The 25,514-nt window shown below is 47.5% G+C and overlaps 1 protein-coding gene across 3 annotated transcripts in view; it reads left to right on the forward strand.

Annotated features, from left to right (window-relative positions):
• Positions 1-25,514, forward strand: part of PEX14 (peroxisomal biogenesis factor 14) — a 75,955-nt gene that overhangs the window by 29,551 nt on the left and 20,890 nt on the right. For all 3 annotated transcript variants that reach the window (XM_081341604.1, XM_081341603.1, XM_081341601.1), the window contains one exon: positions 8,265-8,349. In XM_081341604.1, the coding sequence (XP_081197730.1) occupies positions 8,265-8,349 (85 nt within the window). The remainder of the gene's footprint in view (positions 1-8,264; positions 8,350-25,514) is intronic.

The following is a 25,514-nucleotide window of genomic DNA, read 5'->3' on the forward strand; positions in this document are numbered from 1 at the left end:
TGATGAGCGTGCCCTAGTTCAGGAACGCTAACGCCTTTTAATAACATTTATTAGTTGGGGGGGGGGAAAAAGGACCCAGGAAAGCAAACGATATTAACGCCCACCTCATACCCCCCCATCTCTCCCCTCCCCCCTTTGAATCTCTCTAAGCATTGTTTGATAGATATATCACTTGGCTTTCACAAAGAAGAGTTTTATAGCACTTTGAAGATGACATATTGAAGCCACTCTTTGCTGTGGATTTAAACTACACGATCCATAAAAGTGTAGTTCTATTCCCACTTAGCAGGAAATAAATCTCCCTGAAATGAATGTCACTGGGTAGTTGCCTTGTGCTAAGCCCCAGGTTTAAAACGAATCGGGTTAGGATCGGCACTCTGAAGCCTGGAATTGCAATCCACAGAGGCTGGGTTCACCTGGGACACACGGCCGGAAAAAAAAAGGCAGCGTGGGAATCTAATCTCTCCGGGAATGTTCTAAGGAACTGGCTATCTCTTTAACTAATGTTGCTTAGCCTGTTTCCTTTCTTGCAATCATCTCCGAATACTAATTCAGCGATTACTAATGAACCTCTCCCTTCTTCGGATCTATTTATAGCTAAATGTGTATCCCCCCCCACCCTTTTCGCTGTGATGCCACAGCGTCCTTTATATCCCACTCTTCCCCCGTCCCAAATAATTCCAGTTTTCTGTATTCGTTTCGTGTGAAAATAAGTCGGGTTTAACCGCTTCGCTTATTCGCGTGCGAACACCTAGCTTGGCTGGGCAACTGAGGGGGTGGATATTCTGCGTAGCAGTTCTGGTTTGCAGAAATATGGAGGAGCGCTAGATGGCAGCAAAGAGTCAAGAGTAGTGATAGTATTTAAATTGATACTCGATTTATTTTTCTTCCTAGCCTGTGTATGTAGACTTGCCAACTTCGTTATCTTATCCATGACCCTGAGTTGAGAGGTGGTGGACCTTATTGTCCTATATTTCTAGGACAATAGAAACTGGTCCGATCATCTTAGGATCGATTATGGGGACTGAATGAACTGCTGTTACTCACAGGATAGCTGGGGATTATGAAAGTTGAAGTCCCAAACACACGGAAGGCACAAGGTCAAGTCACATGTCGGGCAACACCTAATGAATCATCAGTATTTGTGACTACAGGTGCAAAGAACATCTTAAAGCTTCTAGACAATCCTACTCAGGAGAGTTAACTATTAGTTAGCCTATCTGGCTCATTACAAGTCACCTTAAGCTACTTCTCTCCCACCACCGAGGGTTGAGAATTTAACCCTCATTTTTCAGCATTGGTGTCGTGGCTCCGATTCATGAGACAGTTTAAAACAACATTCAGGCACTGTTTTATCTAAAACGTCTATAATAACGGCAGCATCGGCACTCCTGGATGGACGCCAGAGTCTGAATTCTCTTCCCCCTGACACCCCACGTCATACAGAATCTCCCTGCCTTATTTTACACGTCACAAGTCGCATTTACCGGTCAATTCAACACGGGGGAAGTTTCACTTCTTCCCTTCCGAAGCGGCTGGCTCCCTTCTCTTGTTCAAAACATCCTGGTTGCATTCCTCCCGCCTTTTAGTGATTGAAAAGCCAACGGTTAAAGCAAAAGGTGGCCTCTTATATTGTCAGTGCAAAAAAACAAAAAAACAAGCCACGTGTCAACGTTTGCAGCCATTGATGATTGGCTGTGACGACGGTCCCGGTGTTCTGTCCATACGGCAGTTAACAGGAGCCTTGACCGGTGGATTCTCCCGCTTCCTTACCCCCTTTCACCCCTGCCAGGAAAGGCGAGCAGCGCTGGCTTTTCCATCCTGGGAGTGGTTTTTGCAGAGTGTATAGTTGCCATTGATGGAAAGAAGCTTTTCCGTTGCCTTGGCCTGGCTGTTTGACCCCCTTCTACTCAACATCCCCACCAGATCCCATTGGGAGCCCAGCTTCATTTTCCTCCTCGTCACTTGGAGTGGAAAGAGAAACTGCCAGAACTCTGTTTAAATTTCATCTGGTAGAAAAAAAGAAGGAGGAGGAGGAGGAGGAGGAGGAGGAGGAGGAGGAGGAGAAAAAAGCGGGCCAGAGGCATGCCTTGCTATCCTTCAAAAAAGAGTTGGTGGGTCACCTCCATCTCTGCAAAAAGATGACCTTTGGGGCAGAGGTGGGTGGGATCCTCCTCCTAACAAGAACTGTCTGTCAAGGGTCAGTTGATGGTCCTTTCTCACTGAGGTCTTAAATGGCTATTTTTTAAAATAAATAAAAAAAGAAGTGGTAAAATCAGGCCCAAGTCACACGGATGTCTTGACTCAACGGCCAGAATCCCATTGTGGGTCCTTCCTGATGAGTTTAATTTTTGTGTTTTAATGCTCATGAATCCATCCAATCGTTTAAGCCTCAGAGAACACCTGGATGCTTTGTGGCGTGGAAACCAGTAGACTTACATCTCAGGTGGCGTGTGTTTTTTTTTAATCACACCTGCGCCATTTTTCTTTCTTTTCTTTTTTTTACAGCAACCTCCAACCCGTTTAAAACAAAAAAAAACTTGATATTCGGAGCTGGCGGGGTTTCGGATGAAATAATTCTTGTTTTTCCCCTGCTCTAGTCTTCGTTACAAATAAACATCCCGTGGGGTGGGTGGGAATTGCCTACCTCCTCAAATGTTGAATCAAAAGAGATCCCCCCCCCCCCCGGTTGATGGATCTGAAAGTTGGCAGTGTAAATCGGTGGCTGAATCCAGCCAACCCAGGATTTTTATTCTGAGAAAGCTGTATCTGGAATCTACAGGCACGATGCCTCTTTAGCAAGATATATTGTTTCATAATTAGCCTCTTGCATTTTTCCACGACTGCTGGCATCAGCATTCCTCAATGTGTTACCCTGATTAACAGCTGCTTTGCAACTATTTCCTTGTGCCACTGATGACCATATATGTCAAGCTAGTCTTGACAAGAGTAGGGATTTTCTCCCTCCTCCCCCCTTTTTTTTCTTGCCTGGCTTTAAAACGCTGCATTTTCTCACCTCCCTCTCTCAATAAATAAATAAATAAATAAATAACAGGTGGGTAGTTCCTCTCTGTTCGTCATAAGGCCAAGAGATACATTACAAAATAGGTTTTGCTTCTTCTGACTTAAACCCCAGCAGATCTGTCAATTCATCCATCCGGTCTGTGTCAATCTACAATTTAAGATCGACCCCCCCCACCCCCACCAAAAAAAGCCACCTAAAAAAATACGAATTGGTATTTTAGGGCTGCCTTAAAGAGTGGCTTTGGATAGCGAGATGGGTGATGTATAAATGCAATCAATAAAGCAAGAATGAAAAACGCTCATTTCTGAATGCGCTGGATCTCAACAATAGCTGTTTTTATGTGTAACCCTTTGATGGTGCCACAATGTTCAGTGAAATACAAGAATTGATAACGTGGGAAATTCCGAGTCAAATAGACCACTGCAGGCTACAGCACTAGTCAGTTTCTCTCACTTTAGCTATATATAAGAAGCTGAATTAGATCCACAAATAACAAAAGGATGTGATGTGATGGCTATAGTCTCGGATGAAGAACAGACACGTAATTTTCCAGGGATATCCTTAAGTGATTTGGGGGCCATTCGATCTCACAATTGACTCTGCTTTACAGGGCTCTCGAGGGCAAAAGCCAAGTTTGTGACTCTGGTTTTATTCCCACGAATAAAATTCCATCTAGAAGCTTCTTTCCCACAGCAGGCCAAAAGACTGAATGCTTGCAATTTCTGTGTTTTTTTGGAAGTTTTTAAGGTAGCGCTCCGTGCGCCTTTGGCGTCTAGTCATGCCGGCCACATGACCACGGAGACGTCCTCGGACAAGCGCTGGCTCTTCGGCTTGGAAACGAGTCGGAAACGACTAGCACGCATCTGTGGAGGGACCTTTACCTTTACCTTATTAAGGTAGCTTGATATCTTCAGCCTGTGTGGCTCTTTGCCGTTTCCGCGTATTGCACAAACTAAGCAAAAAGGTTAATTCCTGAGTTGCAGACAACGGGGAGGTGTATTGCTTTGATCTCGGAAGCAGAGTCCCGATAATGTTGCGAGTACTGATTTTTCCAGAGAACGGATAGCCAGTAATGATTTTAAGATAACCGTGGCAAAAAAAAAATATATCCCTCCTACCCACTATATTTTCATGGCCCCTAGGAATTTGAGGATATAGATAATGGGTGTGTTTGTGTGTTGCAAGATACAGTAGCCCAGGGTCTCTCTCTGTATAGATAGAAGTTGCGTGTCTGATAGTGGGAGCAGGAGAATCTCTCGTCTTTCTTAAGCTATAATTTTGTAATGTCATTTTCAATCAATAGGCCTTTAGCAAAAAGATGATGGAGGAGGCCTTTTAAATAATTTAGCTCTTGTTAATGGAGCGATTTCATTTTTTGATAGAACGGCTTTATTGAGAGAGAAGTGGATCTTTTGCGCGGTGCTTTTCTCCCCCTGCGCTGTAACTGCTCTGCCATTTCCCCCCCCCCCCGCCGTCCTGCGTCTGGAATCAAAGCCAAGCTCTTGGCCTGCCTATCAAAAAGAACATTGCAAATTTGGGGGGGTGGAAAGTTCCTGTCCCTTCACTTTTAGGTCAGCAAAGCCATCGAGACATCAGTGGTTCTGTGTAAACTCAGTTTTGGCTGCGTGTGAGTTGGGTGGCTCCTGGATAAAACTTTTTTACAGACTTTTGAGGCCTTTCAAGATTGGGGATTGGAAAGGTCTATTGTACCCGTATTCCTTAAGCGGTACAAAAGAGTATCAAGTTATAATTTTTTTTTGCAGCTATCATTAACGTTGTTAGTACGGTATGCGTTTTAATGTTGGCTTGTACGATTGGGTTCCAAGATCCCTTAGCCCAGAATGACGTGAGGTGACCCGTTGTATAAATGTGATGAACCAACAAACTGTAATTGGGAACTTTTAAAAAGTTGGCGGGACCCAAATACCCTATAAAACGTATTTCAGGATAATCGTAATTTCCAGAAATCCTCCAGGCACCGTATGAATTCCAGTGGTAAAAAAATAAATAAAATAAGGGGTGTTTTGTTCAGAAATGTGCCTTCCTGTCCCCGCAAAAAGGATCAAGGTAAATTCATTTGATAAGAGATCACCTTGTGGAGGGGTGGGAACAACGTTACCTATTTCCCAAAAGAATTGGGAGCGTTAAAACCGATTGCTTAAGAATGAATTCTGAGCTTAAAAGAAAGCGGGATAAAGCTGGAATTGCATCCACGAGGTCGGGGAGAGTTTATCCGTTCAACCTTTGACCTCGTAGGATTGTCCATCCTCAGAGTTTCTCTTCCCCCCCTTATTTTTATTGTAGACAGAGCTGCAGAGGAGATGATGGAGGACACCTTAATGCAGAGATCCCCAAACTTTTGGCCACCAGGAACCGGTTACGTGAAGAGAGGTTTTTTCCGTGGCCTGGAGAGTGCCTGGTTTTATGCGCTGCCTACATCCCACGGATGGGGCTTGGCTTGTTTGTGCCGACCGGTTGCCGGCATGCCACGGAGCAGGGGTCGGGGACCTCTGCCTTCAGGTTATTTTAGCCCCAAAGCCCTGGTGGAAAATCTCCCTTCAAGGCATGCCATGGCACTCTCTGAAAACAGGAAGAGATGTCAGATCTTCCCTTGTGGAAGCCTTGGAGACAGACATTGACCAGATACCGGCATTGGCTTTCTTGTTTCTTATAACGGTGATCCAAGATGAAAACTTGGAAGGTGGTCCATCTCTGCAGGCATCTTCTTTGTGAAGTTTTACCTCTGGTGTTTTCACTACTCCGAGGATTAAGTTCTCCTAAATGAGACAAGGAGTGCACACGTATAGAATAGGACTTTAATCCATTGACTCCCAAAAAGAGGGCTTAACGAAGGAAGGTTAGGACTGCTTCCAACTGGACAATGACTTTTCTCATTCCCCCACACTGCCCCAGTGGCCCATAAAAGTTAGGACTCTCTGCCCGCCCTTATTGGATGATCCCTAATGGTTGACGGTCCATAAATGTTGTCGCTCTCAAGCCACGGAGTGTTAAGCTTAAGTTAATGAAGCTGTACAAACTGGGGGGGGGGGATATTTATTTATTTTTTGAAAGTTTGCCTCCTGCCAAGTCTGAGCCAGCATTTTGGTCTCGGCCTTCTCTCTTCGGCTGCGAAAGAACAAGGCCCATCAAAAAAAAAAGTTCCAGGAGGTGATTAATACGGAAGGAAAGTCGCTTTGGATACGCTGGCACATCTGCGAATCTGCTTATTCGGACATCTCTCTGCTTCAGCACTTTTTTTTCCCCCCGCAGGTTATTAATTTGTACTGTTTATCCTTCTGCCTTTTGTGCAGCAAGACCCGTGCCGCTTAAATGTGCAATTTCCCCCAGCGCTGGCATTTCCAGCGAGGCAGATCAACGAGGGGGCATAAACAAGGATCAGAGCGGCGCGTTATGTCTCGTCGTGGGGAGGGTGTGCCTGTTGTAGCCATATTATTTTATGATTTGAAATGATGGAATGCTAAACTTTAAAGAGCAGAGTTTCTTGTCTTTCCCGTCTTCAATTCCAAGTAGGCTGGAACTCGGTCGGATTTCCCGTTAAAAGTAATTTTTTTTAAAAAAAGAAAAGAATGAATTTCATCTCCCTCTCAAATTCATTTATCATGCTTTTTAAAAAGGTGTTTTCTCTGCTTTACCTGGTGTCTAAATTAGATTGGCTCTCATAATGCTGTTCTTTGCTATGTTCCCCCCATGCTTTTCTTAAATGAATTAGTAATGACAGCGTACTCCATCATCCCCTCTCTACAGCCACTTTAAGGCAGAAGCCGGGTGATCTAAACCTTTTAACCTATTAAAGATGATTTCCCCCAATTGAATCAAGACGCACCGCAGGTGTAATAGCTAATCATTTAAACTACACCTGCTATTATGTTTTTTGAAGCCATTATGCGTGTTGGATGGATGATAATTCATGTTTATTGCATTGTCCAATGGATCAGTTTTGCCTGCACAAGGCTGATTAATGTATTTAAAGAAATAAGAGATGCCATTTAAGATGGGGGGGCGGGAAAGGGGAACCTGCACATGCAACATTGATGGAATGCGCAAGGAGTACATCAAAAGAGCCATTAAAAGCCATCAAAACTTGGCTCTTTGACCCAAGATTCATCTCTGGACAACCAAGATGAAGTCCCAACTTTTCCCTTGAGTCACGGCAATACCTCAAAAGTCTTCCAAACCATCTTTTCTTAGAAGGTAATGAAGGACAGGATCCAGAATTGGAAAAGTCAAGTCAAGGCCCACCTGACTTGGGGATCGGAAGCAACCGTGGTCTCACCTGATCCACACTCGGCTTCGGGGGGCGGGGGGAAGAGACGTTGAAGGGCTTGAAAGCCGCTGCCGTTTGTTAAAACATACTTTTCCACGCTGCTTTTGGACTTTAAAAAAAAAAAAGGCAAAACACGTGCTAATTAACAAAGTGACTTTACGCTGTTTTTTTTTTTTTATCCCGAGCGATTTGGGATAATAGGTGTTTTAATTCAGTGTGCCGGAAGGGAACAGATTGAGGGAAGTGGCTTCTGAAAGATCAGTCAAGGGTTTTTAGGCCAACTTGCTCCTGAAAACTGCTTGTTTTTTTTTTCTTCTGTTCTACAGCAATTCCCCAGGTTGATAATTTTTTGCGGAAGGGAAAAACAGATCACCAACGCCTGTGAAATGCGTAGATCGTAGTGTAGATGATGGAAACCTTAGTGGCTGAAAGAAAGATCAAATGTTGTCTTCCCGTTGGCTCCTGCCTCTTTGGCTACCTTAACTTTCCTTTTTCTTGTTTTTAAGAAATCACATTTTAACCACAGACATCTTAGCGTTTTGGAATGGTTAAATACCCATTTCCAGATGGTTACGTCTTTTACTGGCCAACAATTGATGTCTTAATTCTTTGCACCGTACCACATACGATAGGTTTAGTTGCTTCGCCTCCCTTCGTCATTACCTCTTGCCTTGATTGTTTATATTCATGTTTTCCAAGCTTCAAGAAAGGCTGCACCTTTTGATTTATCTTGAAATGAACATCTCTGCTACAGGCAGCATCCAAAGGAACCTTTTTGAACTCTCTGCTATAGATCTGCCTCAAAGTTAAATTGCTGATGTACTTAATTTACTGGTAACCCGGTATTTGTCGTAAAATGTTGATAGCTTGGTTGTGTTGGGAATCTGAATTACCATGAATCCTATTTTAAATTTCCCTTTTTCTTTTTCTCCCATCTTTTTGCCTGCCCTGCAGATTGCCACAGCGGTGAAGTTTTTACAGAACCCTCGCGTTCGCCAAAGCCCACTTGCAAACAGAAGAACATTTCTGAAGAAAAAAGGTATTACAATATACAATCTGAAAAGTTAATTCTCAGTCTGGGAATAGGAATAATTCCTTCCTTCCTTCCTTCCTTCCTTCCTTCCTTCCTCCCTCCCTCCCTCCCTCCCTCCTTCCCTCCCTCCCTCCTTCAGCTTTTTTCTCTTGTGAATTCACATTGGCTCTCCCCCCCCCCTCTCTTTCTGCTGCCCTCTTGAACTCTGAAATATTTTAAAGCATAGGAACTTTTACAGATCCTAGGCAAGCAGGGCGAAAGCCAGTGAAATGAGACACATTAAAATTGCTTGTATTGCAAACTTCTGAACGGCCAGCTTCTTAGAAGATGGAAGAGCTTCTTTCGGTAGGTTCTGAGTCATTCCTGGTATTCACCGTGGGCTGACCAGATAGATGAAACGGGTCAGGAGCTTCAGAAGAGAGCGGAAACCGTTTGGTAAAAGGCAGGCTGCATTAAGACAGCAGCAGGCCGGGGTTAAATTTGGGGTCACTCTCCTTTCACAGTCAGAAAGGGCGAGCCATTGACGGCTGAGCTCCCTTAGAAGCGAAGAAGACCTACGTCTTGACAAAATTCAGCAACCGGGGAAGTTGCCGTCCGCGGCTTTGTGCAACATTTGTGTTGCACCTAAGGTTAAATCGATCGCCTCTCTTTTTTTTCTTTCTTTTTTTTTAAGTGACACTCCAAAGCTTCAAGGATCCATCTAAAAGTTTTAAAGTTGTTCGCTTGAGAGTTTTGTTCAGATTTTTAAGGAGCAGATCTTCACTGACGTAATGAATCCCGAATCTTACCTGTGCTGTTTGCAAAAAAGCGGTTTGTGTACGGGCTGCTCCAGTCGGAATATTTCTGCTTTTCTTTAAAAACCCCTCAGTGTAGAACGTGTTGAGCGTGTTTGAAAGAAAATTCCCGTGCCAGGCTGAGCTCTTTGCCACTAGTTTGTGAAAGGATGTCTGTGCACCCTTACCGACACCTGTACAGTTGTGATCCATCACAATATCTGAGCCAATAAGTGAGAAAGTAGCACCCAGAATTAAGCTCACTTTTGAGTTGGTTGAAGACCAGAACATCTCCCTAATCCAGGGGTCTTCAAACTTGGCTCTCTTTCTCTCTCTCTTTCTCTCCACTCTTCCTCTCTCTTCCTTTTTCTTTTTCTCTTTCTCTTTCTCTCTCTTTTTTTTCCTTTGAAATACATGGATCTACGGGGAGTAATTAATCATAAACGCTTTGGGAATTGCACTCTATCATCGAAGCAATGAAGCAGAGGAAAGCTGAACGTAAAAGCTGTGCTGATTGCCCACGGAAATGTGATGCAGAATCCATACTTACCAAGAGATCCTTTGACACTCCCTTTCTCTCCCCCCCCCCTCGCCCGAAGCTGTCATATTATGCCCTATTATAACTATCTTTACATCTCGCCAAAACGACCAGTTATTCCTTACGTTTCATTCCTCCATTCCTCTCAGCCTTTCTCTCTGAACATGGAGGGGGCTAAGATTTCACACGTCAAAGGTATCCAAGAGCAATTTAGAGACAAACGTCTCCCAAGGTCTGTGACACATTTGCCCTGCCGTGGTGTTGTTTTTTTTTATTTTTTTAAGGGAAAAAAGAAAAAAAAATCCGAGCTCCGTGTATAATCTGTTTATAAAGCGGTATTACTACCGCTTTCTAAAGCCTTAGTAAGGCCACACTTGGAACACTGCGTCCACTTTTTGGTCACAAAAAAGGGTGCTGAGACTTTGGGAAAAGTGCAAAGAAAATCAACTAAAAGGTTTTAAGGGCCTGGAGATAAAAGCATACGAAGAACGGTTGCAGGAATTGGGTATGGCCAGTCTAGAGAAAAGGGACGCGGTGGCTCCGTGGGTTAGGACGCTGAGCTTGTCGATCGGAAGGTGGGCAGTTTGGCGGGTCGAATCCCGAGTGCCGCGTAGCAGAGTGAGCGCCTGTTACGCGTCCCAGCTTCTGCCAACCTAGCAGTTTGAAAGCACGTAAAAAATGCAAGTAGAAAAACAGGGACCGCTCCGGTGGGAAGGTAACAGCGTTCCGTGCGCCTTTGGCGTCTAGTCATGCCGGCCACGTGACCACGGAGACGTCCTCGGACAAGCGCTGGCTCTTCGGCTTTGAAACGGAGATGAGCACTGGCCCCTAGAGTCGGAAACGACTAGCACGCATGTGCGGGGGAACCTTTAGCTTTACCTTAGTCTAGAGAAAAGAAGGACTGGGGGGGGGGGGAAGACGTGATAGCAGTATTTGAGGGGCTGCCCCAAAGAAGAGGGGGTCAACCTATTCTCCAAAGCCCCAGAGGGCAGGACAAGAAGCAGTGGATGGAAACTCATCAAGGAGAGAAGCAACCTCAAATTAAGAAGAAATAGCCTGACATTAATTAACCAGTGGAACAGCTTCCCATCAGAAGTTGTGGATGCTCCATCACTGGAGTTTTTTTTTTTTAAGAAGAGACTGGACAGTCGCTTGTCTGGAATGGTATAGGGCAGGGGTGTCAAACTCACAACGTCACGTGAAATGACTTTCTTCCCACCCCCCACCCCCGATTGCCGGCAATGAGGTGGGCGCGGTTTCCCTCCTGAGCATGGGGTTAGACTAGACGACCTCCAAGGTCCCACCCAGCTCTAGCCTTGACTCCGATGGATTGTTTTAATTTCAATACATCTCGGACTGGGAGAAGTGGACTTAGTGGGGGAGAGGCAAGCCGGCATTGAAAAGAGGCCAGAGAGACCCAATTCAACGTTTCTAACAAATTACTGGGCTAATGAGGAGCGAAGAAGGAAAAGAAGGTTTAAAGCTGCCGTAATCCCCCCCCTCCCCCGTTTGACGCATGGCCCGCCGTGCCTTTCCCCCCCACCTCGCCCCTTGTGTTAGCTGCCCTTTGGGCTAATCGTTCACCCCGGAGGTCCTCTTTGAAGAGGGGAGGACACGAGCATCAGCCTGCAAATGAAAGCAGAACTTTTACTATCACTTTTACACACACACACACACACACACACACACACACACACCAGAGGTGGGGCACGCAGAAATCCCTTTGCAGTGTGAACGGGATTGGCAGGGAGTTGCTTTAATTAAAACAGGTGGGGAGGGAGCCAGCCTAGCGCCTACCGAATGTTGATGTGGTGTATGTGTATATATATAATTTAATTTTTAAATTATTTTTAATTTTTATATCTTGTGTGTTGTTAGTGTTTTTTGCCCTGTACACCGCCCCGAGTCCTTGGAGAGGGGCGGTATATAAATCTAATAAAATAAAATAAAATAAAATAAATATATAAACTCCCCCCCCCTCCATTTTTTTTCTTCTTCTAATAAGCCCCAAAGCTTATTAGAGACCCCAACAGAAGCTAAGGATGGGCTGTGCCTTTCCAGTGCCGATTCCGTCTTTTAACAAGGAAGCTGTTTTTTCTACGGATAATTCCTTTCCGCCTCTTGGGGCCTGGCTCCGCTGCTGCTGCGTAATTAAATCCAGTGTCCATTCCTCGCTGTCCGTCCGTGCGGTGGGGCTTCCTTCTACTAACCCCGGTTTGGGAAAGGATTATACCTGGGCCTTGCCCTCTGCCTTCTTGAGCTGGGAGGGTGATTGGCCTGTTCCGCCAACTCCCAGTTCCCAGGTGTATTTCCCAATTCTGCCTTCCGCGCTGGGGGTTGGTGCCCGCCCAAGCCGCCTTCGGCATCTCAACTTCTTCTTGACGAGCGGTCTTCGCGGCCTTCCTGTGACGCAAAGTCTTGATGCACTGGTTTCCCCCCCCAAAGGGGAGTAAGTAACTGGTGGGAGCTTCTTCGAACTTTGGGCAGGTGGGCACCGTAGTACCTGCGGTTTTTAATACACCACGTCAGCACCCAGTTGGCCGCTCTCTGTGGCGCCAGCTCGCTTTCCGGACCAGAAAGGGTTGCTTGACCCTAGAAGGTTGGTAGCTTGGTCCAAACACTTTGGAGGGGGGGGGTGACCCGTGGTCCCTCTCTAGAACAGGGGCGGGGGGGACCTGGGCTCTTTCATGACTCAACTCCCAGAATTCCCGAGCCGGCAGGGCTCGCCTCGGATCCCTCTGCCTGGTTGGCTGAAGAATTCTGGAAGCTGAAGTCCACGAGTCACAAAAGAGGCAAGGTTGGGCCTCAACTCCCAGGATTCCTGAGCCAGCGAGACTCAGGAATTCTGGGAGTCGAAATCCACAAGTTGCAAAGGGGGCCAAGAGCTCCGCCCGGTCCCAAGAGCTGTTGCCCAGAATCTGGGCTGCTGAGTGAGCCAGGATATCAATTTGCCCGCTGACCACATCTGCCCACTTGGCATTTCTCCAGGTGGGGAATAAATCACCAGCAAGGACACCCTTGGTGGCTCTACCCCCCCTCCCTTCCCCCCCATTTTGTGCCTTTTCTCGGCTCCTCCCTCCCCAGACACACACACACACACGCACACACACACACACACACACACAAACACACACCGGGGTGGGTAGGTTTCTCTCCTCCATCTAGGATTTAAAAGCCCAAATGGAAAGGAAATCCGACGATGCGGATCCTCAAGAGGCCGGGAAGACCTAAGCATCAGGCTGGTAATAGCCGGAGCAAACGGCTCCCGATGGATCAGCCAGCTCTTATTTGGGGAAAGGCTTCATTAATCTGGTTCATTACCTAATTCGCTGAAAGAGACAGAGGAGGCGGGCGGAAGCGCTCCCCGTGGTCCTGTTGTGCCTCCTTCCCCCCCCCCCCCCCGGGCCTTGGGGACTTTTGTCAGGCCATTAAGTCATTGAAAGCGATGACAGCCCCAGCCCTTGGCATCCCGGTAGGCCCGAAGGAGAGCAGGCAGTTGGCACCAGCTGCAGATTCGGGAATGACTTTTCCCCTGGCATCCCCTGGAATCTAATAACATTTCACCCTCCTTTTGGATTATTTGGAGCTGTTCGCCTTCGGGGTGAGGGTCTCCTCTTTCGCCCCCACCTGCTCCACCCGCCGTCACCCCATGAAGCACCCCCTCAAAAATACCGCCGCCCCCTCCCCACGCCAATTTGCTCAGGGGAAGAAAAAAAATCGGCTAAAGAAAAAAGTTTGCCCTGTTTAGTATTTCCCTCTCGTGGTGGCGAGCAGCGGGAAGATGGGGCGGAGATGTCCTGAGGACGCGGGCTTGGAAGGAAGCCATGCTTGGCACCGTGCCGCATTGTGTTAAAATTCAGGTCTTCCAATCAAGCTGCCCTTGGCTCCGTCGAATCTGAAGTATTCTTAAAAAGCCTTCTTTCTTTCTTTCTTTCTTTCTTTCTTTCTTTCTTTCTTTCTTTCTTTCTTTCTTTCTTTCTTTCTTTCTTTCTTTCTTTCTTTTTTAAGAGGTGCCACCGGTTCGAAGCCCCCCCCCCAAAAAAATATGGAAACCTCTTTGAGGCTCTGCAAGGCTGCAGCGTGGTTTTTTTTAAAAAAAATAAATAAATAAACAGGGCATTTTGTGGGCAAGAAACGTTTGGCCAGACTCTTCGGGGCTGTGACGTCGTTAAAACCCTCTTTTTTTTATGGCCAAGGGGCACGATTCTCTTGTCCCCGGGACCATTGCTCAATTGCGCGCACCAAGGAGAGCAGATTATAATCCCCCTTTGGATTCTCGATTCGTCATTGGAAGGGAGAATCGTCTCGGACCCGAGCCGGGAGCGAAGAAATACCTGTCTGCAAATAATAATAATAATAATAATAATAATAATAATAATAATAATAATAATAATAATAATTGTTATTATTTCTGCAGACCCTGTGCATTTTTTAAATCCGTGGGGTCTGGCTGACGGCTGGGGCAATAATTACAAAAACCCAGCACCCGGCTCGCGTCTCGGAATATCGCCGGAGCCGTCCTGTAGCTGTGGCTTGTGGGCCGCTTCCTCTGGCGTTCCGTCTCGCACGGGGGGGGGGGGGTGTCCTCAAGACCCTTCGCCCCGATAATCGATTTCCGGAGTGGGAGGCAGGCTAACCTGGGCTTAGAGGCTTCTGCTAGGAAAAGCAGGATTCCAATTTAAGCTCCATCTTTTTTTTTCTTTTTTTTTTCATAACTTAACTCCATTCCACCGGGCCGGTTGATGTGTCCTTGAATGGGAAGCTTGTTACCGTGAAAGCTTTCTTAGCATTGATTTCATAACCGGCTTAATTTAATAGCTCCATCACTAGTGAGTCGCCCGGCAAGTAAGGACTTCCTGCTTTCCAGGTCACCGACCTTTTAATTACAGAGCTTGTTCCGATGGCCAGGTTATCGACTGGACAGCTTCGCGTTTGCACCCCTTCGGCTGGAAATGGGAACGAGGTTCTCCTGCCTGGCGGTCCTGCCGTTGGTGAGGGTGAAGGACGAGGAGGAGGAAGGAGAAGCGAGGGCCCGGAGGGAAAGTTGGCCTCTTGCATTTCTAAAATTAATTTCCACACCTTCAGCTTTGTAATTAATTTTTCGGGAGCGTCACAGAGAGCTTTTTTTTTTCTTTCTTTCATTCCCCCCTCCTCCCCCCCCCCCGTGCAAAGGAAAAGCCAGCTGTTTGCACTCTCTGCAAGGAAGGCCCTCCTGCGTGTGGCCAAAAAAAACCCCGAGGCGAATCCCCGCCAGCTTCTTGAGGCTTGTTAAAGCTCCCTTTTTCCAGCCCGTTCTTCTTCTGGGAAATGGGCGCAGAGCCCTGCCGGATGAGATCAAAGGCTCTGGAGCATCTTCTGTTTTTTGCAGCAGCCCAGAATTGGAAGGAAGACGACTCCTTCCAAGCTGGCTCCCGGCCAGGGGCCATTCAGAAGCTTCTGAACGTGGAAATCAAAGACTCCTCCGTGTGCTGGATTTCTGCGCGCGGCGGTGACTTGGTCGCAAAAACCAGAATCGCCGCTCCAGCGGCAAGGGGTTTTGCCCAAGTTGCCGTTACACAGGGAGCATTCATCGTTAACTAACCAACATTCCCTTTCCTAAATGAACCCCCCCCCTTTGAGTGCAAATGCTGTCTTGTCTTTCAAAGGGGGCAAAAAAATATTCATAGCCAGGTCCGGCAGAAAGCAAGCTCCAATGGGATGGGAGCAAAACAGGGATGAAGGCAAACAGGCCTTGGGAAGGCAGGAAAGTCAGCTTCGGGCGCGCCACAGCGAGGATTTCAGTAGCTCAGCCAAGGAAAGCCGGGGGTGGGGGGGGAAACATGTGGCTCCCATTTAAGGAAGGATTTGATTAACCACGGTATGTTGGCTAAGCCGCACAGTTGGCTGGGCTCGCCTCAGATGCTTAAACCGTAAAGCATGTTTTGCAGACGGCCGGCTTTGGGGTCGTGGAACGTGCTAAGCCAAACCTCTAAACCACACACGCACTTACACACACACACACACGATGGCTCGGCTCGTCGTGTGAGTCCAGTTTAAATATGGGCAGAGAGGAAAACGGGGAACAAGGAGGCGTTTGTGAGCGCTACCCTGCTCACTTTAGAAACTCTAGCGGAAGTCTTTTTTTTTTTTTTTTTTTTTGCAAAAAAAATACGAATGAAAAACCAGCGCATCTTCTTTTAAAGCCACCTTTTTCCGAAGCGAGGGGCTCTCTGCTAACCTCCAGTCCTCTTTTAAGAGTGCTGCATTAATTTCTGTCTTGAGTGGGGTGGGGTGGGGGTCCCCAAAGAAAGGACATTCTAAGCCAGAGGTCCCCAACCTTTCGGGTACCAGGGACCGGTTCCGTGAGGAGAGGGCTTTTTTTTCCCCGCGAACCGGAGGGTGCCTGGTTTTCCGTGGTGCCTGCGTCCCGCGGATGGGGGGCTTTGCTTGTGGGTGCGGACCGGTTGCTGGCGTGCGGTGGGCTGGTACCGGTCCACCGACCTGGGGTTGGGGGACCCCTGTTCTAAGGAACAGCCCCCCTGCTCTGCTAACAGTTTTATGAAGACAGGAGAGTTAGGAGTCCTCGCTCCTTCGGTGAAGCTCTTCTGTCCCCTTGGAGCCCTCCTTAATTGCCAAGCCCCACAAGCCATCGCTGGAACTCTTAAGCATCCTTCGACAACCACCACGAGGGACGCCATAGCTCTCCCCTACCCCCGGTTCTCTTTCTCCTACCCTCGGCACCTTTTCCCCCAGCGCCGACACATCCTCGCCACAGACACGAGTTGCTTCCCCACCTCGAAGCTTAACACGACACCACTCTTGATTCAGAGGATCAATTTATTCTCTCTCGCATCCGTGAAAGCATCTCCTCCGCTGCGGCGTTGGGAAGCTAAAAGGGCTGGCTCGGCGTCATTAACCACCCTCGCCTTGGCTGGCTTTCTCTCTCTCTCTCTCTCTCTCTCTCTCTCTTTTCTCGCTGTTTTGTGGTTTCCGTGGCTGTGTGTCAAGAGGCAAAATTGTACTGTCATTGACAGGAGAAAGGAGGCAAAAGGAGTTTGGTCTCCCAAGTTTCGACTGCCGAGAAAGCTCGGTTCGTAGCTAAGCGCTGCCTTATTTGAGCGAAAATTTGGGGTCCTTATTAGAAGGGATCCCTCCCTCCTCCAGATGTCATTATTACTATCACGGCCTTTCGGGGATGGGTGAGAAAAAAAAATAACATGTGGTTTCCCAGGATCTTTTAAACCATTTCTTTCCCTCTGCCTTTTTGCAAACGCGGGTGGTAGGGTATAAGGAATTAAAACAGGAAGAGTTGGGGTTTGTTTCTTGTTTTTTTAAAAAAAAAATTGATCAAACACGGCTGAGACCTGCTCTTTTCTTTCATTTCAATCCTTATTTGGCAGAAGCCTCGTTTGCTGTGAACGGGCTGACGGACCCCCCCCTCCCTTCCCCTCCCCAGATTTAGCTGTCTGGCTCTTAAAAGACCCTTAGCAGTTTTTTTTTTCTTTCTCCCCTTCCTGTTTTTTGAAGCCAGGAAAAGAGAGATGCTGTGGTAGGGCTGGGTGCAGCCATCCCTGACACCCCCAATTCTGTATTTCGGGGAAAGTTTGGCTGCGGGTCTAACTTTCACCGACTAACATAAAAGGTGACGGGTGTCCTTTGAACAACTTCAGTGGAGATGGAGAAAAAGAGGGCGCCACAAAGTCAAGGCTTTCACAAGGTGTTAGGGAGCAAGAAACCTCTTACAAAGGGGGGGGGAACAGAGATAACACGTATCTCTGTTTACACACACACACACACACACAATTTGTAAGAGGTTTCTGCCTCAAAAGTCTTGACTTCGTTGCAAGTGTGTAAAATACACCTTGTGCAAATCATCTAAAAAAAAAAGAGTAAGGGGCTTGCGCTCTGCTCTCCCCTCCCAGGGCCGCTGGGGCGATTGCATTACAGTTTTCTAGAACTTTCTTTCTTTCTTTTTTGCTGCAAATACATGGGTTATATTAAAAAAAACTGCTCTCCTATCAGATTCTTTTTTTCCTGATGTGTGGGGCTGACCTTATGCATTAGCACTGGCTGATTGAATTTCTTTTTTTTAAGTATACGTGCGCGACTTTCTCGCGCCTGGCCCGGGCTGCTGCATTCCCACCTGACTGGCAATATTCATGTCCCCCCCCTTCGCGGCGTCTGGCTGGAAATGCTCCCTTTTTTATGGTGATAAACAAAATTAAATTTGTCTCCTCTCGATGGGCTGACCTCTCTCACCTTAAAGGTCGCGGGGGTTTTTTTGCAAGGGAAGACGAAAGGCGCCAGTTGTGGATCGTGTTTGCTACCAAGGGACTTCAAGTGTGCGAGGACCGCTGAGCAAATAAAACAAACTTAAAATCTCTTTTCTCCCCCCCCCCCCCAGTTCCCAGTCATGTCAAGTCTGTAATGAGCGATTCCTCTCTTGCTAAACAGGAATGGAGCAAGGAAGAGGCCACGAAGGTGTTAGCAACGCTGCTTAAATTCTTTACGTTCCCTCTCTCGCGTCCTCCATCCACCTGGCCACCACCATTCCCAAAATGTTGAGAATTCGTAGCCAGCACAAACCTGGGGATTTTGCCGCCAGGGGTCAAGAACGGAGGGATATTCTTGAAAAGGTGCTCTTCCGGATACCAGTCGTCCTCACACCCTAATCGTTTAGCGACCGTTAAAAGTGAACAACGGCCTTGAAATAGCGACTTTTACGACCGTTTCCCCCCCCCCCTATTTGTTGTGACCGTTGCGGCATCCCTCCAAATTTGACTGCTCGGCAACCGCCTCCTATTTATGACGGTCGCGGTGTCCCAAGGTCACCTGATTCCCCCTTTTTGCGACCTTCTGAAAGTCAGCATTGAAAATTGTTAAGTTTTGAGGACTATCTATATTCTGGACCTTAGCTCCTTTCCAGCCCAGCCGAGGACGGGATCGTTGAGAGGACAACGTTTTGAGCGCTTTCAAAAAACCCCACCTTTAAATCCTTGACTTTCTGCAAATCCTATGGCTGAGACGCCGCGCTGGTGCTGAACTGATGAGGGTGAGACCCACCTTTTCCTACCAAGCCTGCCTTTCCCTACCACCGTGGTGAATAACTGCTATTCAAGGGAAGTTCTGAGCATCGGGGGCCTTAAAATGGGACGAGACACAGAAGGTGAAAATGGACAGATGTTTCATCTGGGGCTCTTGTTCCTCATACGGGCCAGCCAGTTGTTCTGGGCGGTCACGAGAAGTGATCCAGCGCAGTTAACCCTTCACTTAGGACCCACTGATTGGCCAGAAATTTACGCTGGCTCAGTGAAACGTGGGCGAAGCGAGTGTGGCCCCGTTTTACGACCTCCCTTGCCCCAGTCGTTATGTCAGGAACCCGGTTGTTCGGTGAATCTTTGCCTTTGCTTGTCAGAAGGTCGCCAAAGGGGGCACCGCGACCGTCATAAGTATGAGCTGGGTGCCAAGCATCGAATTTTGGGTCCTGGTAGTAAGTCTGAAAAACGGTCATAAGCGCCGTTGTAAATTTGAATGGTCACTAAATGAGCTACCTGTATCTCATTTTTAAAAAGGCACACGGCTTCTACGTATGGAGATGCGCTTTCAAAACCCTTTGCACTGATCCACCTGTGTGAGGGAGCTACTCTTAAGTTGTCGGTGTGTGTTTGTGTGTGTGTGTGAGAGAGAGAGAGAGAGACAGACAGACTGCCACAGGCAGAGAGACAGACATAAAAAGAAATGGAGTTTGGGGGTGTCTTTAAATACAGCCTTGTTGCCCGGTGCAAAGAGTGAACTTCATGCCTTTTCTACAGGTGTGAAGCCTTTGCTCTCTGCATTTGCGAAGTGGGTTTGATCTCCCTGGATTAAAAAAAGGGCAGAGGACTCAACAAGCTATTTCGGCATTTCGCTCTCCTTTCCCCACAACTTTTATCCTGTCTCATCCATTTGGCATTTGAAAAGTCCTCCTTTCCCCCCCCCCCCGCCTCACTTCCTCCTCTTCTCGTTTGTGATTCCTCGCTTTACGCCACTAAAACTTTGTAATACAAAAATGAGGGTTGTTTTTTTTTAAAAAAAAAAGGAAAGAAAAGAAAGAAAGAAAAAGAAAGAAAGAAAGAAAGAAAGAAAGAAAGAAAGAAAGAAAGAAAAGAAAACACCAAACTAACAGGCTAATCCGAGTTTGCGGTTTCGACTTCAAAAAAAAAGAAAGAAGAGAGAAGCTAGTGTTTATAAAGAACCAAAAAATAGCAGCTTCCATTACTGTAATTAAACGGCGGCATTTAACCTATCAACGCGGTTGCACGGAGGCGAGAGAGACGAGCTGCATTTTCAGATGATCGCTGCAATCCCCCTGGGGGTGGGGGGAATAAGAGCAGTTAAATAATTTGTTTGCGAGGTGCGAATTCTGTGTGTCGGCTAAAACGAGCGCCTGGGTTTGAAGCGCCGGGGGGGGGGGGCTCGGGGTTGGGAGGGGGCAGCGAGAACCTGTTTATTTAGAATACCCTGGAGTTTAGCCCTTTTTTTGCCAGCCTCGGCGCTCCGCCGTCAATAAAGCCACGGTCCGTGGATTCCCAGGGCGAGTCAAGAACTCACCTGATGCTTCTTGCGTCAGAAAAGCGGGACGTTTCTGGAAACGCCTCTCAAGAAACGAGTAAAACAAACCACCCAAAGGCTTTGAAGAAGAGACGGGACGGACATTTGTCCAAAACGGGACAGGGTCTTCCGCTTCCACCGGGGGGGTGGACTAGAAGACCTCCAAGGTCCCTTTCTCGCTCTATTCTGTGACTGATTGAAAAGGGTAGATGACCGTTTCCACCCACTATATTTTTAAAGCTCGGGGCTCTTCGGATCGCAGAGACCCGTTGGCGCAGGTAGTCCTCGAGTTACAACAGTTCATTGAGCGACCATCCAAAGTTACAACGGCATTGGAAATAAGTTGCAGCATCCCGTTTTTCACACTCGCCGCCTTTGTGCAGCATTCCCCCCACGGCCACGGGATCAAAACACAGATCCTCGGCAGCTGACTCATATTTATGACCGTTGCCGTGTCCCGGGGGTCACGTGATTTCCCCCTTTTGCAGCCTTCTGACCGGCAAAATCAATGGGGAGGCCAGATTCACTTAATGGGGCAAAACTCACTGAACCAGTGCCAGAAGGTTTGGGCTCAATTGTGGTCGGAAGTTGAGGACTACCTGTAGAATATTGCTATATGAAAAAGCAGTAGATGTCTACTTACAGAGGATTTTTAAGGCAAACACAGAGAGAGAGAGAGAAACAGAGAGAAAGGGATAGAAAGAGAGAGAGAGAGACACAGAGACAGAGAAAGAAAGAAAGACAGAGAAGGAGAGAGAGAGTGAGAGAAAGAGAGAGAGAGAGAAAGAGTGATAGAAAGAGATAGAAAGAGAGAGAGACAGAGAGAAAGAAAGAGAAAGAGACACAGAGAGAGAGAGTGTGTGTGTGAGAGAGAGAGAAAGAGAAAGAGACGGGGAAGAGAGAGTGAGAGAGACAGAGAAAGAGAGAGTGAGAGAGAGACAGACAGAGAAAGAAAGAGAGAGAGAAAGAAAGAAAGAAAGAGACACACAGAGAGAGATTGAGAGTCAGTTTCCACCCACTACAAGGAAAAGTCTTGGAAATTGGAATTATGCTGCCTCGGATAGCCATCAAGCCTGACCTTGGAGTAGGGGGAGAAGACACCAAATTTCCAAGGTGATCCCCACCCACCCCGAAGGGATCTTAATATTTAGCTTCCCCCCCACCACCACTTTCCTGAAATGGAGCCTAAATCTTCTCACTCCTTGCCCTTTCCCACCCAGTTGTCCAGGCTGCCCAATCGTCTTTTCCAAGAGTGGACAAACTCCACCCTGTCAATCATCAAGGCATTGAGTTGGCCTCAACTCCTTTCATCAAGGCATTGAGTTGGCCTCAACTCCTTTCATCAAGGCATTGAGTTGGCCTCAACTCCTTTCATCAAGGCATTGAGTTGGCCCCAACTCCTTTCATCAAGGCATTGAGTTGGCCCCAACTCCTTTCATCAAGGCATTGAGTTGGCCCCAACTCCTTTCGGCAGAAGTGGGCCCAGCATCTGGGCTGCTAAAAGACCCGTCGATCACCTTTCCAGCCAGTAACGGTTCAAGAAAGCCCCTTGCCAAGGCCTCTCCCCCCCCTTTTTTTTTGCTCTTTGGGGTCGGGAAGGGAGAGAATAATACTGACAAACACCCCCCCCCCTCCAAAGAGCGGCAGCTGTTGCGCCAGTGCTCAGCCCTGGAGAATTAGGCTGGCAGCGCCCGCGCTCGGCGCCGCTCCTGCGGGGCTCATGATGAAACTTTTTGCTCAGACTTCTCCTCTCGAACACGTGGCGTTGTTCTTCTCTTTTTAGCTTCCTGCCCCACCCCCCACCCCCGTTGGTGGCTCAAGAGGAAGGACGGCGATGGGGGGCCGGGGAGGCGAGTTCGGATTCTGCTCTCCGTGCACCTGCCGTGTAGGATCAGTCTGTATCCTCTCTCTGCTCAGACAGCCTTTTACGCTCCCAACCAAACACACAGGAGAGGATTGTTTAGTGAGAAGAAGAATAAATAATACACCGATCTTGTTCTGTACCAGCCTGCTACCGGCCTTGCAGAAAGGCAACCCCTGTACAAACGGCAGAGGCTGGAATACGTCTGCCAAATTTATTACACAAACAAACAAAACATGAAACAAGATACCGGAGCTTTGATCCTCTATCGGAGCGGTTGCTTTCAGCAAACCAGCCCTCCCCCAAACACTCCCTTTATAAGAGTTCAGGGCGTGGCCTCTCTTTGCCTCCTTCCGAGAAGTCCCACAGCCTTTCTCTGCTTGCTCCTACTTGACTGCCTCCTGCGTCGGGCGTCCTTGAACAGGGCCAGCTGTGGGTCATCTTCATCCACACTGTCGGGCTCACACAGCTGGGTCTCCACCAAGTAAGAGGGGCCTGGCTGGGGGCTCTGCGGAGCCTCCAAGCCATCATCAGCAAGTTCTTCTTCAACACCCCCCTCCTCCCCCTCATCTGAGTCATCCGACCCAACTGCCGAACCCACAGGCTGACCCTGAATCACAACAGATCTTCTCGTGACAGTTACGTTTGCCACTGAACAGGCTAGCCTTTCACCATCCAGTTGCCAAGGGCATTTTTTCCCCTTCTCCTTCCTGGACCCTAATATTTTCACCCTGATCTCTTGGGGGGGGGAAGGGGGGGTTTCCTAGACCATAATCTTTGCATCCTTCGGCTCTTCCCGAGACACCCCGGATCTGACCGGTGGGGGGGGGCTCATTTCTTTCGCCCTCCTCCAGATGGGTCAAGCACACTTCCGACACCCCCGGGGTGGGGCGGGGGGGGGAGACTCTCTTCTTTACCTCCAGCTGATGGGAGTTTTGCTTTTGTGTTGTTTTTTTTTTGTCCAAATCTGACCTCTCCGACATGCCCAAGCGCAACTCCTTTTGTCTTTTAAAAGCGGCAATGAAATATATTTTGCGGGCCGGCTTGTAATGTGGTGATTTATGCCGTGTTACGGTTTGTGATATCCCAATGTCCTTTTTGCCTTTGCGTTGAGGTTTTTTTTTCCCTCCTCCTTCTTGTCCCTCCCTCCCTCTCTTTCTCTTTCTCTCTCTCTCTCTCTCTCTCTCTCTCTCTCTCTCTCTCTCTTTCTCTTTCTCTCCTCCCCCCCCCCCGCTACATTTAATGTAATAGAGGTGAGTGAGCTCTTAGGGCACAGTCTAGAGATGGACATTATACAAGAAGTGCCGTCTGCACTTCTGTTTACCCAACAGCCTGCTCTGAAAATGCCTTTTTTTTGGGGGGGGGAGGGGTCCTTGCACCGGTCTTGACTTTCGTGAAACGTCTCGTCTCGTTTCCTTGCGGACGTTTCGTGAGCCAGAGTAGGTAACCTCATCAGGGCTAGTAGCCTTGCCTAGTTTGGGTCATGAAACGCCCGCAGGAAAGCAGCCAGCCTCACACAAAGCACCAGGGACGACAACCCACCCACCCCCCCGCCTCATTTCGTGTTTTGTTTTTCTTTAAAAAAAATAAATAAATTACCCTCTTCTTTTTCTTTCTTTCGTTCTTTTTTATTACGGTGGCTCCGCTTTGCTCAAAACGGCTCTGTATCTGGAAAATGAAAATCACGGTTTGTGTTACACACGCACGCACACACGCGCACACACACACCCTGCCTTCCTTCCCAAAATGCGAGGTTTCGTTTCTGCCCCTGGATTAATTGCTTGGTGCAACTCTGCTTAATCGTGCCAGGCGCTCTCTCATTGGCTGCCTTCACCCAGAAGGCTTGGCAGCTGTGGGATTATTTGGGGGGGGGGGAAGCGGCTTATTAAATTATTTTAAATTAAATTATTAAATTATTTTGGGGTGGGGGCTTACATCCAGACCGGGTTAGTAAGAGTCCCTGTGTTTCTGTGCCTTCAGGTCAGGTGTGGTTCTGCCAAACCCGTGACCTTGATTAATAAGCAGGCATATACATAGAATGAAGGCTACTGCTAAGCTTGTAAGCCGCCCTGAGTCTTCGGAGAAGGGCGGGATATAAATGGAATTAAAATAAAATAAAATAAATAAAAATTCAGGAACCAACGTAGCCACTCTATTGGTTTTTAGCCAAACTGTGCCCCAAAACGTGGCACAAGGCATCTTCATTTAGGGGAACGATTCAGAAGACCCGTGCCGTTCCCAGGCCTTTGGGTGGGGAGAATTCAGAAGTTCTTCCGCAGTTTTCCCCTCCGGCTATAAATCAAAGAAAGGACTCTGCAATTCCTTGGCTACCAAGGCTGAGCTGCTAGCACCCAATCCCCAGAGTTTTAAATGCTGATTCTTGGAGAACTCTTAATTAAGACTTTGTTTTGTAGATTTGCAGATCCCCCTTTTTATGGGGAAGGGGGATAAAATATTTCAAGTCAGTCCCCGGATTAATTGGGCGGCTACCAGAAATTGGTGAGGAAACACCCATTTCCGACTAAGCCACAGAGTAGTTACAACCCCGCGCAAGGAATATGTTTACTTAAAAGTTGGGCACCTTTCGTCGGATTAAAAACTCTTGTTTGTTTTTTTTAAAAATATATATGATATTTTTAGCTTTAATTAAACATTGGCAGCGAACAATTACATTCCCGGGAGAGCAAAAAAAATATAATAAAAAAAAATAAGGTTGATTGGAGAGGGGTGGGTAAGCAAAGCCAAGGAAGGGAGGGGTCACCCAACCCATAAACAAGGTGATATATAATATTTTTTTTCACTCTCCTTTTAAATAAATACCGATCAGCTTTATGTTCAGAGACAATAGGAGCCGTTGGCTTAAATTTGCAGTTTACTGTATTTATGGCCGTAATATCAAGGTGCTGGCGTCGTAATTTCATGCCCCAATGAGAAGCGCAAGGTCGAAGCAAATGCTTCCATCGGCATCCTGCTAACACACTAACTCATAAACAAGATCCGCCTGGATCAGGTGGCACGGAATAATACAGGCTAATGAAATACAGCACAGCTTTCCATTACTGTTAGTTTTTACAGTGTCGTCATTACGTGTAATTTATGTTTAAAAAATTCAATTTTATACAAGGCTCTGGGAAATAGGGGTCTCCGGGTCACCCAGCGACTTTTAATAGTTGCGAGGTTGGGGTCAAGGGAGAAGAAAGTGCCACGGGCGCCGCGGGGCTGGGGCGGAGGCGGAGAAAAGAGTTGCTTCGGTGCCTGTCCCGGCTTGAAAATGCTAATTTTATTTTATTTCTCGGGAGCATCCTGTTCGTAATAACAACAGCTACACACACACACACACACAAAGTCAAGGCCCTTCCTTTCCACCCTTCCCCAAATTCGAGATGCTTTCTTTTCCTTTTAGCCTGCTTGTCTGGGTCTCTTTTTTTTG

This window comes from Vipera berus (assembly GCF_964194415.1).
Source record: "Vipera berus genome assembly, chromosome: 17".
Lineage (NCBI taxonomy): Eukaryota > Metazoa > Chordata > Lepidosauria > Squamata > Viperidae > Vipera > Vipera berus.